The sequence below is a fragment of the Coregonus clupeaformis genome, chromosome 21, assembly GCF_020615455.1.
Source record: "Coregonus clupeaformis isolate EN_2021a chromosome 21, ASM2061545v1, whole genome shotgun sequence".
Taxonomy (NCBI): domain Eukaryota; kingdom Metazoa; phylum Chordata; class Actinopteri; order Salmoniformes; family Salmonidae; genus Coregonus; species Coregonus clupeaformis.
The window spans coordinates 57,451,691-57,468,435 of NC_059212.1; the positions used below are offsets into that span (position 1 = coordinate 57,451,691).

Consider the following 16,745-nt stretch of genomic DNA (forward strand, 5'->3'; position numbering starts at 1 on the left):
CAGACATACACTCCCTCAGGTACGTACACACACAGATAATAAACACACTTTCAACATGGAGTGTTTACCCATCCCCACTACATGAGTCCTATACTGTAGTTACAGAATGACTTCATTGTTGTTAAACCTATCATATAGCCTAGCGTCCATGATTGACTGTCACCCCCCTCCTCCCCTTCTGTGCCTTCTTAGTTCCCCTGTGTCCTCCCAACCTAAACCCTTACCCTAAACCAGGTTCCTATCCTCTACCCAACCCCTTACTCCTCTTTTTATATGTCCTGTTTCATCTGGTCCTTTGATTTTAAATGGTATTATTATCATGGTGGACAGAAATATGTTGTTGGTAAAACATAAGTTGGCTATGATAAGTCATCATCAGACAAACCTGACTAAACTATGACGTGTACAGTAGGTGTTTGTTAGTGTGTGGGTATGTGTAGGTATATTTAGTAAGAGTATATTGGTTATAAAGCACTGTCTGGTGTATGCAGAATAGGGTGAGATCAGATGTGATGTATACTAAAGACAGTCTCAATGAAAGTCTTAGAATGAAAAGTCCCATTTTGTGTTTATTAAACATCTGTTTTAAATACACCATATGAAAACGACACATATCCATAATTCTGCATGAACTTCATAAACTACATTTATTTTCTCATTAAAAGTGTCTTGGGGAAAAAAAATTAAGTAGTTGAATGGAAGTAATGAAACAGGCATTTGTGAACATCATATATCCTACACAGTACAAACACTATGTGTAAAATGCTTTTTAGGCTTATAAATGCCTTATACACTCAATGTACAAAACATTAAGAGGGGGGGCACAACTCAATATTAGGAAGGTGTTCCTAATGTTTGGTATACTCAGTGTATATCACAATGTCTGGATGCAATATTATACTTAGGAATATTCAACAATGAAATCTGTTACTCTCCTTATTCCAAATGCATCTGTGGATCTTTTCTGTTGACAATGAAAATGAATCTTTGTCTTTGACCCTTTACACTTGTACCCGGGTTGAAAATGGCAGATTGACACTGATAAGCACTTAAATTGGAACGAAGTGGCTGTACAGTAACATGCTATTCATAACGTCAGAGTTCAGGGTCTCTGCGCTGGATGGGTTTTGACTGACAGACGTTCTGAACTTGAGCACCACACTACAAGAAGATGCCTCTCTCCCTCCTGCAAATTGGGCTACTTTTGCAAATGTTTTTATTGTCTGAGTGAGGGGAATGTAAATTGAGGGAAATGCTGAAAAATATGAGGGCTGTGGTCATGAAATTGTCAGCCGGTTATCGTCAAGCAAAAAAAAATTGCCATGCAAAAACAAATGTTGAACAGAATATGACTATTCTCCATGCCCTAGGCTCTAGGCTTGTTCATTTAGCTGACAAGATATGCTTGAGTCCTGTGCCGTTATTACATTTTTTAGTAAGAAGAATATAATTGAATTTAGCTGAATAAAATAGAAAGGATATTTTTCCCATTACTGAGTGATTGTGCATATGAAGTGGCTATGTTGAGCGTAAAAGTTATCATTTGAAACAGGTCCTATATGCTAGATTTTGAGTTATTTGGCAACTTTAGTTGTGAATGATACCAACCTTAATGTCTTAGAAAGCAAAACATATATGGGCTGCATGGTGTGACTATAGGCTATTGATGATTTGAGAAAGTAGCAGGCTGCACAGCTGTTCTCTCATCAAGTGATCATATTTTCACCCATCAGACTACTCTCAAATTAATCTCGTCTTTACTAATATGAAAATCGTCGATTTAGAACGGCCCAATTATCAAATGGGCATACACAGGGGGAAAAATACATCTCATCTGTATGCACTCCAATAGCGAATGGAGGCCGCGCGCTTTCCCACGCGTCCGTTTGGTAGGCTACTTCGGTTTTCACAGCGGAGCATGTGCTTATATGAGAACACTTATTTCAATCCACACATCAACCACTGTTTGAGGAGCATGCTCTCGCTGCGTGACAGGTGATAATACGCCGAAACTCTGTATGCCATGGGCTCTCCAACCCTGTTCCTGCAGCTATCCAGTGCTTCATTTGGGAAACCAATTGAAATCTGTTCGGGAACATCGATAGTAACATGTTTTCGCAATAAAACATATTTCACTGTTGACAGTCTGTCTGTGTGCTCGAGAAAGGAGTAAAGAAGAGAGAGGAGGAGAAGGAAACGCATGGCGGTGAGATATTCTGTATAGCTAAAGGTAATGTGTCACCCAATTTAATTATGAAAATATAAAAAATGCCCTATTACTAGGCTATTCAAAATCAAAAACAAATTCACTAATTGTAGCCGAACTTGTAAGCCGCACTGCACAATCAATGAACCAACAGCATCGCCTAGGGCGATACATTCTCTCCCAGACTCATGGATAGACATTTTGGAGCATAGCATAAGGTAACCAGGCCATGCATAATACAGTCCACACTCAAAGGCGATTCCTCGAATTAGTTTAATTTTGGAGTATAGGCTAGACCAATTATGTACCAAAGACATCTTCAATCAGTTTTATTCTGTTTTTCTGCCATGTGTTTTTCTGCCAAGCTATGTATTGTATAAAGGCACAATTATAATTTTTATTCAGTTTTTTTCTTCGGGTTTAGGCTCATAAGCCTATGCATATGCATAAAATATTCATCACTTTAGAAAGTGCTGTCCATTTCGTTGTTAGGATTTGAAACAACATCCACAACAACCATGTTTCACACTGTTTCAACCTGCTGTTGAACTTCTTTCTTCAACTTTGATTATCACAGTGATGTGAGTTTTAAAAGTACTACATTAAATGCAATGCAAATTTTTCATTGATGTCAGAGTGGTTAGAGGGACAATAGAGCTCTGAGTACCAGGCCATTGGGACCTGATGGTCGTTAGCAAGTTGGGTACTACCAAAGCATGTCCAGAGTAAAAGGAGATTACCATGACAAGCGGAATTTTACTGTGTCATGACTCATGTCTGCTGGTGTGGGGGTAACACGGTCACTGCAACAGCCCTAGATACAAGATGACATGGCGTTATACCATGGGTTGTCCTGAACAGAATGAGCCTGTTTGTTTTATTGTGAAGAAAATTTGCAGCGGACCACCCATTTGAATTTACTTATGACTCCATTCTATGCGTACCAAAATTACGATCTGCTTCTCTGAATTGCCTTGTGAAAGCCTAATACTGTAAGAACATATTTTATAATTTATAACACCTGACCCAGATTGTGATTTATAATGGACCGTTTTTGGATTGCTTAAACAACAGTAATTGTGTGATAGCAGGGATGCAAGGCTGTGTTCCAAACAAACCAACTACAAGTGTGCTTGCTCTAGTTCCTCAATGGCACAGCTAGGAGAGCTAAAAAACGTACCTTATAGTTGAAGACTCATCTTTAAGTCATAAAAGTGCATTGAAATGACTTAGGCACTGTGCACACTTTGGAGATGTGTGTTGCCACTTTGGAGACACCAGTTAGACCTCTCACTCAAACCCTTGTCATGTTTTGGTCTTATGTTGCACCTACCCCACATTTTCCAGGAATATTATTTTGTTAATGAATGTATTCAGAGTATTTTCTGGTTTCGTTTTCAACAAATGAGGCAAATACAGTAAATGTAAAATGTGCATAACATTAACAGTGTAATGTTTGGATTCAGTCTTGTGTCAGGTGAACTGTTGTGTCCTCACCTTTAGTCTAATAATTTTCCCAGAATCTCCAAACTGTTCCCTTTTGTTTGCTACCATGGTTATGCAATCCCTATTTCTTCTGTAAGAAACATTTCAATTTAGCCCTATCCATATAGGCCAATTCCCACAAGTGTAAGGGGTTAAAGTAGTGTTTGATCTAAACATCAGACACTATTGAGTGGAATGGTTACTGTCTATGTTATAGAGTGGAATGGTTTTTCTGCTGGTGTATCCTGAGGTAGCTCTTCTCTGAGAACCTCTTCCCGCAGTGCGCACAGGCGAACGGCCTCTCTCCCGTGTGGACCTTCAGGTGCATCTTCAGATGGTGCTGGCGGGAGAACCTCTTCTCACACTGGGGGCAGCTGTAGGGTTTCTCCCCTGTGTGGACCCTCTGGTGCCTCTTCAGGTCACCACCCTGGGCGAAGCGCATGTGACACTGGGTACAGCTGAAGGGTTTCTCCCCTGTGTGGACCCTCTGGTGGATCTCCACCTTCTGTGGGCAGCTGAAGCCTTTGTTACAGAACATGCAGAGGAACCGTTTCTCTTTACTATTGCCTGATGTGACTCCCCCTCCCTGAGCCTGGGCTCTAGCCCTGTCGTTTGAGTTCAATACCTGATGATTGAAAAGGACGCGGCCGTGTGAATCGGAAGGTGCCATCGACGTGGACACTGGGTCGCGATCCCTGAGTGTGTGTAAAGGGGAGTGGGTCGTGACATTTGGATTTGTCTCTAAGCTTTCCCTGTAATCTAAGAAATCTCTGCCTTGTGAGAGTCCGTATCCTAGGTGACTATCTGCATTCCATGTGGGAGGAATGTCACCCTCCACTTTCACAGTCACTTCATCTTCGACCAGACCCTCCCCTTTCTTATCTAGGCACCCTTCAGAGTATACACTACTACTGTACTGGTTCCAGTCCCCTCTAGACAGATCAGTCTGTGTCTCTAACCCCAAGGGCATGTTGTCAGGGTCCATCTCTGTAGCAGAAGAACAGGACGGATCATTGCCAGTCTCTAATGCATCCTGATGGGAATGAACCGTCCTCGGGCTCGGGTTTCCATAAAGTAAATACTCTGAGCCGGGAGCAGGACAGCCCAGTCTCCTCAGCCCCAGTCTCTCTTGGTCTGACCTGTGGTCAGATCCTGTGTGTAAAAGCCTTTGTGTTACAGTTAAAGTCTCTGTGTCTGTCTCTGACTTGAGGACGGCGTTCTGCGTTCCACTGACCTCCGTGATGCTGCGTCGGTTCCTGGGCGGCACTGGGGCTGTGGTGGGGTCCTCCATGGCTACAGGGGGCGCTCCAGTCTGGGTGTCTCTGCTGTGCCGTGGGTCCTCCTCTCCTTCAGACCTCTCCTGCTTGACACCAGGACCTGCAGCCTCTGCAGACTGACACAAGAAGAGAGGAGGATATTACCAGTACATATGTGTTGAATTGTATAACAATGTTGTAGGGAAGTCTCACAATCTCCTCTATGGCAGATAAATGAGGATGTACGTGTAAGCAAGTGAATAGCTGAGGGGAGCCTTTCTGAAATAAACGGGCCACATTTGATTTACAAAGTAACTCCAGTCAAAACTGTTCGCTGCTCTGGCACCCCAATGGTGGAACAAGCTCCCTCACGACGCCAGGACAGCGGAGTCACTCACCACCTTCCGGAGACATTTGAAACCCCACCTCTTTAAGGAATACCTGGGATAGGATAAAGTAATCCTTCTACCCCTCCCTTACCCCACCCCCCCAAAAAAAACAAACAAAAAAACACATTGTAAAGTGGTTATCCCACTGGCTATAAGGTGAATGCACCAATTTGTAAGTCGCTCTGGATAAGAGCGTCTGCTAAATGACGTAAATGTAAATGTAATATTTGTTGTAACACTATTACACTAACCTCTATCACGATAACATGCTGGTTTGAGGTTCCACTCCGCTCATCAACAGCTATGGGCTGGTCTTCTCTCCATGTATTGTGGTCCGCTGGCATCAGAAAGCTCCTTTGGCCTCCAGTGAGATGTCCTTCACCTGAGAGAGTGATTGGGGTAAAAGAGGTGGTTAGGTTCGGTACTGTCAATGCTCAATGCTATATTGTACACTATTGACACTGTCTAGAATTGGCAAGGATGTAAGGTAACACTTATCATAACTTCTTGATATACTATTTATAGATTAATGTATTATATTCCATGCATCATATTGTTTACAATTAGTAAATAATAGTTAATGCAGTAAATCAAGAATATGTTTAGAATATGATAGCGTCTTTGTGCAAGATGGCTAAGTAATTAGGGGAATTATTGCATACTTCCCAAAAACTGACCAAGACCCAATTCTGGTTAAAGGGAAATTTCACCGCTGCTCTATTTCCCTGTATACAGTATCTCACAAAAAGTGAGTACACCCCTCACATTTTTGTCAATATTTGAGTATATATTTTCATGTGACAACACTGAATTTGCTGTCCGTTCAAAATAACTCAACACAAAGCAATTAATGTCTAAACCACTGGCAACAAAAGTGAGTACACCCTTAAGTGAAAATGTCAAAATTGGGCCCAATTAGCCATTTTCCCTCCCCGGTGTCATGTGACTCGTTAGTGTTACAAGGTCTCAGGTGTGAATGGGGAGCAGGTGTGTTAAATTTGGTGTCATCGCTCTCACACTCCCTCATACTGGTCACAGGAAGTTCAACATAGCACCTCATGGTAAAGAACTCGCTGAGGATCTGAAAAAAAGAATTGTTGCTCTACATAAAGATGGCCTGGGCTATAAGAAGATTGCCAAGACCCTGAAACTGAGCTGCAGCACGGTGGCCAAGACCATACAGCGGTTTAACAGGACAGGTTCCACTCAGAACAGGCCTCGCCATGGTCGACCAAAGAAGTTGAGTGCACGTGCTCAGCATCATATCCAGAAGTTGTCTTTGGGAAATAGACGTATGAGTGCTGCCAGCATTGCTGCAGAGGTTGAAGGGGTGGGGGGTCAGCCTGTCAGTGCTCAGACCATACGCCGCACACTGCATCAAATTGGTCTGCATGGCTGTCGTCCCAGAAGGAAGCCACTTCTAAAGATGATGCACAAGAAAGCCCGCAAACAGTTTGCTGAAGACAAGCAGACTAAGGACATGGATTACTGGAACCATGTCCTGTGGTCTGATGAGACCAAGATAAACTTATTTCGTTCAGATGGCATATAGGTCTATGCGTATTCATAAGCTCTAATATGCATATGAGGTTTTGAATTCATCATCACCTTAGAGGAGATTACCTTGACTCAACTGTCATGTAGAATTTTACTACGATCAAGACTCATGACTGCCGGTAATACGGTCACAGCCCCAGTTACATCCTCATGATCAGGCTTCATGTTTTACACATCTTCATGATCAGGCTTCATGTTTTACACATCTTCATGATCAGGCTTCATGTTTTACACATCTTCATGATCAGGCTTCATGTTTTACACATCTTCATGATCAGGCTTCATGTTTTACACATCTTCATGATCAGGCTTCATGTCTTTCCAGGAGACTTTCAGTACAAACAAATCTTCTGCAAGAGGTCAAAGCAGTGGGTGCTGAAGAACGTGTACGAGCCCAGAAACCTTCTGGGATAGGCTTGTCCACCTGGCTGTGGAGTGCAGAAAGCACCAGACGGTTGTCTACAAGGAGCCAGAGTCGTAGATTCCCAAACCCAACGTCCCTGCCAACATCGTCAAAGCCTGCTAAACCAGCTGCCGTTACCCAACACAACATCCATATTCAGTTCGACTGATTCTGTAGTATAATATAAAATGCCTAGTATGCTCACAACTCCATTGTGGTACATATATTGCTAGCTCTTGTACACATTTTTATCAAACTCCATTATATACTTGTTTTATATAATCCTTTTTACAAGTGTACAGACAAGTGACTAAATGATTCCGGCTACATCAGAAACCAATAAAGTGTTGACTTCAACTTCTGGATCAATTCATTGTGATATTAATAAGTAGACATAGCTTGTATTCAAGACAGCATTTATTTGCCCTGGAGACCGAGGTGAGTTTACACAGCAGTATGCAGGAACAGTTATGGCAATGTAGGACATACAGTTGAAGTCGGAAGTTTACATACACTTAGGTTGGAGTCATTAAAACTCATTTTTCAACCACTCCACAAATTTCTTGTTAACAAACTATAGTTTTGGCAAGTTGGTTAGACATGACAAGTAATTTCTCCAACAATTGTTTACAGACAGATTATTTCACTTATAATTCCCTGTATCACAATTCCAGTGGGTCAGAAGTTAACATACACTAAATTGACTGTGCCTTTAAAAAATGTCATGACTTTAGAAGCTTCTGATAGGCTAATTGACATAATTTGAGTCAATTGGAGGTGTACATGTGGATGTATTTCAAGGCCTACCTTCAAACTCAGTGCCTCTTTGCTTGACATCATGGGAAAATCTAAACAATTCAGCCAAGACCTCAGAAAATAAATTGTAGACCTCCACAAGTCTGATTCATCCTTGGGAGCAATTTCCAAACGCATGAAGGTACCTCGTTCATCTGTACAAACAATAGTACGCAAGTACAGTGCCTTGCAAAAGTATTCATCCCCCTTGGCATTTTTCCTATTTTGTTGCATTACAACCTGTAATTTAAATGGATTTTTATTTGGATTTCATGTAATGGACATTCACAAAATAGTCCAAATTTGTGAAGTGAAATGAAAATAACTTGTTTAAAAATATTATAAGAAATATATAACGGAAAACTGGTGCGTGCATATGTATTCACCCCCTTTGCTATGAAGACCCTAAATAAGATCTGGTGCAACCAATTACCTTCAGAAGTCACATAATTAGTTAAATAAAGTCCACCTGTGTGCAATCTAAGCGTCACATGATCCGTCACATGATCTCAGTATATATATACACCTGTTCTGAAAGGCCCCAGAGTCTGCAACACCACTAAGCAAGGGGCACCACCAAGCAAGCGGCACCATGAAGACCAAGGAGCTCTCCAAACAGGTCAGGGACAAAGTTGTGGAGAAGTACAGATCAGGGTTGGGTTATAAAAAAATATCTGAAACTTTGACCATCCCACGGAGTACCATTAAATCCATTGTTAAAAAAATTGAAAGAATAAGGCACCACAACCAACCTGCCAAGAGAGGGCCGCCCACCAAAACTCACGGACCAGGCAAGGAGGGCATTAAATCAGAGGCAACAAAGAGACCAAAGATAACCCTGAAGGAGCTGAAAAGCTCCACAGCGGAGATTGGAGTATCTGTCCATAGGACCACCTTAAGCCATACACTCCACAGAGCTGGGCTTTAGGGAAGAGTGGCCAGAAAAAAGCCATTGCTTAAAGAAAAAAATAAGCAAACACATTTGGTGTTCGCCAAAAGGCATGTGGGAGACTCCCCAAACATATGGAAGAAGATACTCTGGTCAGATGAGACTAAAATTGAACTTTTTAGCCATCAAGGAAAACGCTATGTCTGGGGCAAACCCAACACCTCTCATCACTCCGAGAACACCATCCCCACAGTGAAGCATGGTGGTGGCAGCATCATGCTGTGGGGATGTTTTTCATTGGCAGGGACTGGGAAACTGGTCAGAATTGAAGGAATGATGGATGGCGCTTAATATAGGGAAATTCTTGAGGGAAACCTGTTTCAGTCTTCCAGAGATTTGAGACTGGGACGGAGGTTCACCTTCCAGCAGGACAATGACCCTAAGCATACTGCTAAAGCAACACTCAAGTGGTTTAAGGGGAAACATTTAAATGTCTTGGAATGGCCTAGTCAATGCCCAGACCTCAAGCCAATTCAGAATCTGTGGTATGACTTAAAGATTGCTGTACACCAGCGGAACCCATCCAACTTGAAGGAGCTGGAGCAGTTTTGCCTTGAAGAATGGGCAAAAATCCCAGTGGCTAGATGTGCCAAGCTTATAGAGACATACCCCAAGAGACTTGCAGCTGTAATTGTTGCAAAAGGTGGCTCTACAAAGTATTGACTTTGGGGGGGTGAATAGTAATGCACGCTCAAGTTCAGTTTTTTTGTCTTATTTCTTGTTTGTTTCACAATAAAAAATATTTTACATCTTCAAAGTGGTAGGCATGTTGTCTAAATCAAATGATACACGCCCCAAAAAATCTATTTTAATTCCAGGTTGTAAGGCAACAAAATAGGAAAAATGCCAATGTGGGTGAATACTTTCGCAAGCCACTGTATAAACACCATGGGACCACGCAGCCGTCATACCGCTCAGGAAGGAGACGCGTTCTGTCTCCTAGAGATGAACGTACTTTGGTGCGAAAAGTGCAAATCAATCCCAGAACAACAGCAAAGGACCTTGTGAAGATGCTGGAGGAAACAGGTACAAAAGTATCTATATCCACAGTAAAACGAGTCCTATATCGACATAACCTGAAAGGCCGCTCAGCAAGGAAGAAGCCACTGCTCTAAAACCGCCATAAAAAAGCCAGACTACGGTTTGCAACTGCACATGGGGATAAAGATCTTACTTTTTGGAGAAATGTCCTCTGGTCTGATGAAACAAAAATAGAACTGTTTGGCCATAATGACCATCGTTATGTTTGGAGGAAAGGGGGGCAGCTTGCAAGCCGAAGAAGACATTTACATTTACATTTTAGTCATTTAGCAGACGCTCTTATCCAGAGCGACTTACAGTTAGTGAATACATACTTATTTATTTTTTTATACTGGCCCCCCGTGGGAATCGAACCCACAACCCTGGCGTTGCAAACGCCATGCTCTATCAACTGAGCTACATCCCTGCCGGCCATTCCCTCCCCTACCCTGGATGACGCTGGGCCAATTGTGCGCCGCCCATGAGTCTCCCGGTCGCGGCCGGCTGCGACAGAGCCTGGATTCGAACCAGGATCTCTAGTGGCACAGTTAGCACTGCGATGCAGTGCCTTAGACCACTGCGCCACTCAGGAGTACAGTTGGTCTAAGACCATCCCAACCGTGAAGCACGGGGTGGCAGCATCATGCTGTGGGGGTGCTTTGCTGCAGGAGGGACTGGTGCACTTCACAAAATAGATGGCATCATGAGGAAGGAAAATTATTTGGATATATTGAAGCAACATCTCAAGACATTAGTCAGGAAGTTAAAGCTTGGTTGCAAATGGGTCTTCCAAATGGACAATGACCCCAAGCATACTTCCAAAGTTGTGGAAAAATGGCTTAAGGACAACATAGTCAAGGTATTGGAGTGGCCATCACAAAGCCCTGACCTCAATCCTATAGAAAATATGTGGGCGGAACTGAAAAAGCGTGTGCGAGCAAGGAGGCCTACAAACCTGACTCAGTTACACCATCTCTGTCAGGAGGAATGGGCCAAAATTCACCCAACTTATTGTGGGAAGCTTGTGGAAGGCTACCCAAACCGTTTGACCCAAGTTAAGCAATTTAAAGGCAATGCTACCAAATACTAATTGAGTGTATGTAAACTTCTGACCCACTGGGAATGTGATGAAAGAACTTGGATATCTTGACTTGTAGTGGTACTAGCTAGCCCCGTTATGGCCGAAATGATCACGAAATTTACTGTACTGAATAACACTGCCTCGTGGAAAAAAAAGAGAGCTTATATTGCTAGCTAGCTACTGACAGCAAAACAACTTACTCGTTTGCCCTTCTGATTCAGTTGGTCTAGGCTGCCGCCACCAGTTGATCTAGGACAGCGATGGGTAACTCCAGTCCTCGGGGGCCTGATCGGTGTCACACTTTTGCTCCAGCCCTAGTTAACACACCTGACTCCAATAATCAACTAATCATGATCATCAGTTTAAAATGCAATTAGTTTAAATCAGCTGTGTTCGCTAGGGATGGGGGAAAAAAGTGACCACGCCAGCCCCCGAGGACTGGAGTTGCCCACGCCTGATCTAGGAGGTTCTGAAGAGCCCGCCTTTGAGGGTGGGAACACAATTGGACAAGGAAGTAGGGAAAAAGCCAGGGAAAATGAGTCAACCTAGATATCCAGCAATGTCCTAGCAGATAGGAACATCGTTGAGACAAGTCCAATGCAGGGCTAGACATTCAGGGCTGCCCGCTGGCCCGGCAACATCTGCTGATCTCACCGGGCCAGTTAATCATGCTTTCATATGGCTCGCTTGGGTCACTACATTATCAAACAACAAATCAGAAAATTATTTATATTTGTATTTAACCGTCACAATAATCCCGACGTCTGACGCTTCACACTTGTTATCAACCAGCATTTGGTTTCCAAGCTGAGGCAAGAATGTCAAAGCTTTCCCTCTCTGTCTAGAGTGAGCCCCGCCTCAGTACGGCCTGGTACTCGCGCCAGACCCGTCTCAGCGGAGGCAAAGTTGAACATCGGCACACGCATTTCACAATTACAGAATAAAAAGTCCTCCACCTGCTTTTCAGTTTTTTTTCCATATCAGACATCCTACAATCCTACATTATTAGCAAATAAATGTAGCTGCTTGCTTGTCAAGACATGAAAATTATTTACACAAATCACTTGTTGGTAAAAAAAAAAAAATGAACATTGTAATAAAGCTATTCTGTTCAAAAACCAGCTTAATTCTAGAAGCTGTTAATTAGCTATTTTGTTTATTTATCAGCAGAATATCAACTCTTGGGTGGCAAGAGCACAACTCCTCATACAGCTGATTGCTGCATGGAAATAAATGCGTTCTAGTAAACCCAGTCACTGCGCAACACTCCTAAATGTAATCTCTGGAAAATACAATTATTGAAAAGATTGGGATCCCAGCTTTCCAGTGCTGTTTAATTTATTTCCTTTTTGTGCAATTGGCAGTTTTACAATCTGAGTGTCTGACATGACAACAAAAAAAGTAACCGCGGGAAGCATTTTCCAAACAATCAGTGTAAATATCAGATTGTATAGTTGGCTATAAGGTACTTGCCCAGACTGCAAATAAAACATTAAATCACCCATGATTGAAATTCTGAGTGCATAACATGCTTTCCTGTGATCTTGGCTCAGAACAGTAATTTCTCATTTGGGCCAGTAGTTTTCACATGGTACTGGCAAATTTACCTGAAAGTCAAGCCCTGCAATGGCTCTATTGAACAAGGGCAACCATATCAACTGGTGGTCATGCAATTAGCTAAACACAATTGGGCCACAATAATTGCTACAAAACATGACTCCATTCATTTTCAGATCAGACAGCAGGCTCAATCAACCGATGACGTCATTAGTGTAACTCTCCCGGCACGAAAATTCAAAAATACCGCTATAGTACATAATTATGTCTTAAACACCTCTCATTACTCAGAATTATGTAGGTAGAGTGGTTAAACACCACAAATAGTGTCTAGTGGTGAAGTTTCCCTTGAACCATATGTGGTTAATACATCTAAAGTCACATGCCCAGAGGGGAACGGGGCGACAGGCCACCTGCAAAATGTACCTCTTGCCATTCCTCTGTGTAGGTCGAGGATCTTGACATTACTGGGAGGACTGGCGAGGACGCGCTCTTGCGTTGTCGTCTCTGCGCGCTCCCGTGCCACCTTCAGTTCTAGTAGCTGTAGCTTCCTCCGCAATGCCCTGTTTTCTTTCTGGCTTTGAGAAATTTCCAAACGAAACACTGCATAGTCGTCGTCTACGAGTTTACAGACCTCTGTCACTGCTGCATTCGCTAGCACCTCCATGATGGAGGCTATTTGCGTGTGAAAAACCATACAGTTAGCCATTGTTAGCAGATAGCTAGCGTTCCCTAGATAACATCTATCAACCAAGTCCGGTCATCAACGCGAATTAAATACCACCTGGGGTAAGTATGTGATGATGTGCAGTTAAATTAGTCATATTTTGAGTTCCATGTTGTTAATAAATGTCTGAATAACAACAATAAAAACGCTAATGTGGAAAGTATTATTGGTCACTCTTCACTTCCGTTTACTACTACTACTTCTTCTTTAAATTTGTATTGGTGGATCGCCACAACTGAAAGATACGTACACCGCCACCTACTGTACTGGCGTGTGAGCTCGGTCACGGCCTCCCAGGAGCAGTAGGGGTGCGTAGGTAAAATCACTGGGGAAGCCAAGCCCCCCTCCACTCAGCAGGAGCTGCCTCCACTATTCCAGCACCATTTGAACATCATCAAATCACCTATGCTTAGTCTAATACAGTGACAACTAAAAGATACCAAAAACAATTTAGTCCAATCAACGTAAGCTAAATATGATGTGGCTGTCCATGGTCCTAATTTCTGTGTGCGTTGGTGCAAGTAGAAAAACATGTTGACTCCCCCTATTTGTAGGGAAACGCCAATGCCATCCTCCTCTCTCATGTTGACGAAATGCTCTATCAATCTGTCATACAGTACAGGCTTTTATTTTGTTGTTGTCCTAGGCTACCTGGCTAAAATGCTTGCTCGCTAGCCTAACTTCCATTCATGGGCAACGTTAGCCAGTTAACATTAGCCTTACATTTACATTTTAGATTTTAGTCATTTAGCAGACGCTCTTATCCAGAGCGACTTACAGTTAGTGAGTGCATACATTTTTATTATTTTTTTCATACTTTCATACCTTCTAGGCCTACATCTAGCTACATATTGAACTTCCATCCAATCAGGCCAGTGGCACAATGTATGAATTAATGGTTGGATCAGAATCGCTGTTATAATCATTGGCCAGAATTAAGTAAAACCACACGTCCAAATCCCTATCACCATCCATGGCTAGTTTAGGAAAGGGTCAATTTTAGCTAACTAGCCACCGAAGGACAGCAACACAACGAGATGCAACAATTCAAGTTTTTCTGTCAATGACGTATGCTCTCAATGGGATAGGAGTGACACCAAAATCCAACCTAGCTTCCCTTTAAACTTTTTTTGGTGCGCCAGGACCATTAACAGTTGAGCTCGCTCAGTTTAGCTCAACACTGAATGGTTAATCTTTTATACTTTTTTTGTCAAGGGAGGCAAGATGCTCGCTGGCTTCCCTTGCTTTCAATGCTACAGGCGGCAACAATGTCATACTCGTTTGGACCAGACAGCATAAGATAGATGGAGGGCACTGTTTTGCTCGCTCAGATGCTTTCTCCTGTGAGATACATTCAGCCTCTTGCGAATTGAAGGAAAATTATGAATTATTGGTTAATTTTTTTGGGAAGCCTGGCTTCCCTTCGCATCCATGAATACACGCCCATGCCATAGAGGACCATATTATGAGTCATAATACCCATAAAACCTAGCGGTCAAACAAGGAAATGGTTCCAATCGTTTTTCAACCATTCATTTTTCCCATAGAGGATTTTAGAAACACTTAAAATAAGGCCTGTGTTTCGTGTAGGCTTACCCTTGCATGACATTTTGATAACCGTGTAAATCTCTCTAGGACAAGGTGACTTTTATCAATATATTTGCCTGTATTAACCCCTGAAAAATGAAATGCTAATGAACTGCTAATGTGCCTATCATAAAGAACTACAAATGCATCTCTAGCCACACTGCTAAAATTTCTTCCCATTGTGGACACTCCTATGTCTGGTAAGGTTACTCTGGAAGGAGAAGCTTTTGTAACATAGTTTGCACTTGAAGGGCCTCTCCTTGATGTGAATGGTCTGGTGCTTCTTCACATAGTTCGTCTCAGTGAAGCGCTTCCCACATGTGGGTCAGGCGTATGGCTTGTCGGCGTCCGTCTTAATGCTCGGCCTCCCACATTGTGACCCGATGACACCAGAGGAGGTAGAAGCAGGAGCCACCACCCTCAGGTGGTTAGTCTTTGAGCTCCCTCCTTGACCTCTAGCCATTGTTTGGGTGTTGTTGGGATTGTGTGACCTGTTATAGGCTGGGTACCTCTCGTGTTGAACGCCCACCCTGACCCTGTCTGTATTGGTGGGGTAACCCTGAGGTAAGGAGAAGACAGACTTCCTGAAAGACTACCATCAGGGGTCTCTCCCACCACTCTATGTTAAGGCTGAAGCCCAGGGTGACCTGCTCTGTTCATCATGGATACTGTGATGTTTGTATCATAGGAACAGGAGGGTCTATCTCTATCAGCCCCAGGCCCTGCTTCATCCCTGCACTGAGCCTGTGAAGAGAAGGGTCTGGGCTGCAGACTGGATCCCTGACTGGAGCCTCTGTCTCTCTGATGACCACCAGGACTGAGGTTGTTCAGTCCACCTGTCCACTGGTTGTGTTCTGTGTGGTGGAGACTGTCAGTCGTGGTTCGGTCCCGGTTCCGACTCAGGAAGGAAGATCAAAGGCTTCTGTTCCAGGGTCCTGATCTGGGGCCAGGGTTTGTGACCAGCCGCTTCAGAGGTCCAGTCTCTCCTGACAGCAACACCGGATATCAGCAGGTCCTCATGGACTGCAGACTGTAAACACAAATTGTACAGAAGAGCATATAAAGGTTTATATAAGAAACTCTTTGCTTTACACACAGAAACATGACATATTATAAAATGTTAACCACAGTCAAGTCCATCTTTAACACTGTGATTCAAGTACCTAACAATATGAAGCCATTAGAGTTGATTATAAAAAATGTCCATATATGTTGATTCATGAATGAAGTATGTTTTGGTTCCACTGAGATAAAGGAAAATCAGTCCCTGCAATGATACAAAAATAACCAAGTCAGTCAGCACAGTCAATTTTGTATTTCATTTCAACAAAATGGTCATACAATCACATTTCATGAAGTACAGTACTTTTATTGCACAAAACGATACGTGACAAGTAGAATAACTTCTCACTAGGGGGGCAGAAGGCAGAAGGCAGAACTCAGTGTGTCAGAGTGAGCAATGAGCTGTCGCCCACTCTTAGCTATGATGTGGGTGTGCCCCAAGGGTCAATACTGGGGCCCCTCCTGTTCAGCCTGTACATTAATGATCTGCCTTCTGTCTGTACTGGGTCTGAAGTTCAAATGTATGCAGATGATACAGTGATATATGTGCATGCAAAGAGCAAACAACAAGCTGCACAAGAACTCACTACTGTAATGGTCCAGGTTACAAAGTGGCTCAGTGATTCGTGTTTGCATCTCAATGTGAAAAAAACTGTTTGCATGTTCTTCAC

The 16,745-nt window shown here is 42.9% G+C and overlaps 1 protein-coding gene across 2 annotated transcripts; it reads right to left on the bottom strand.

Moving 5' to 3' along the window:
• Positions 1 to 3,763: 3,763 nt before the first annotated feature.
• On the bottom strand, positions 3,764 to 13,333 carry LOC121535725 (zinc finger protein 613-like). 2 transcript variants are annotated; one of them, XM_045205999.1, is made up of 3 exons: positions 13,125 to 13,333; positions 5,588 to 5,718; positions 3,764 to 5,084 (listed from the first exon to the last, which is right to left on the bottom strand). In XM_045205999.1, exons 1-3 carry the CDS (start codon positions 13,132 to 13,134, stop codon positions 3,903 to 3,905), a joined length of 1,323 nt encoding a protein of 440 aa, XP_045061934.1. In that variant the 5' UTR covers positions 13,135 to 13,333; the 3' UTR covers positions 3,764 to 3,902. The 2 variants fall into 2 exon arrangements, with proteins under 2 accessions (XP_045061934.1, XP_045061935.1); XM_045206000.1 differs by lacking the exon at positions 13,125 to 13,333 and adding an exon at positions 11,342 to 11,684.
• Positions 13,334 to 16,745: the final 3,412 nt, after the last annotated feature.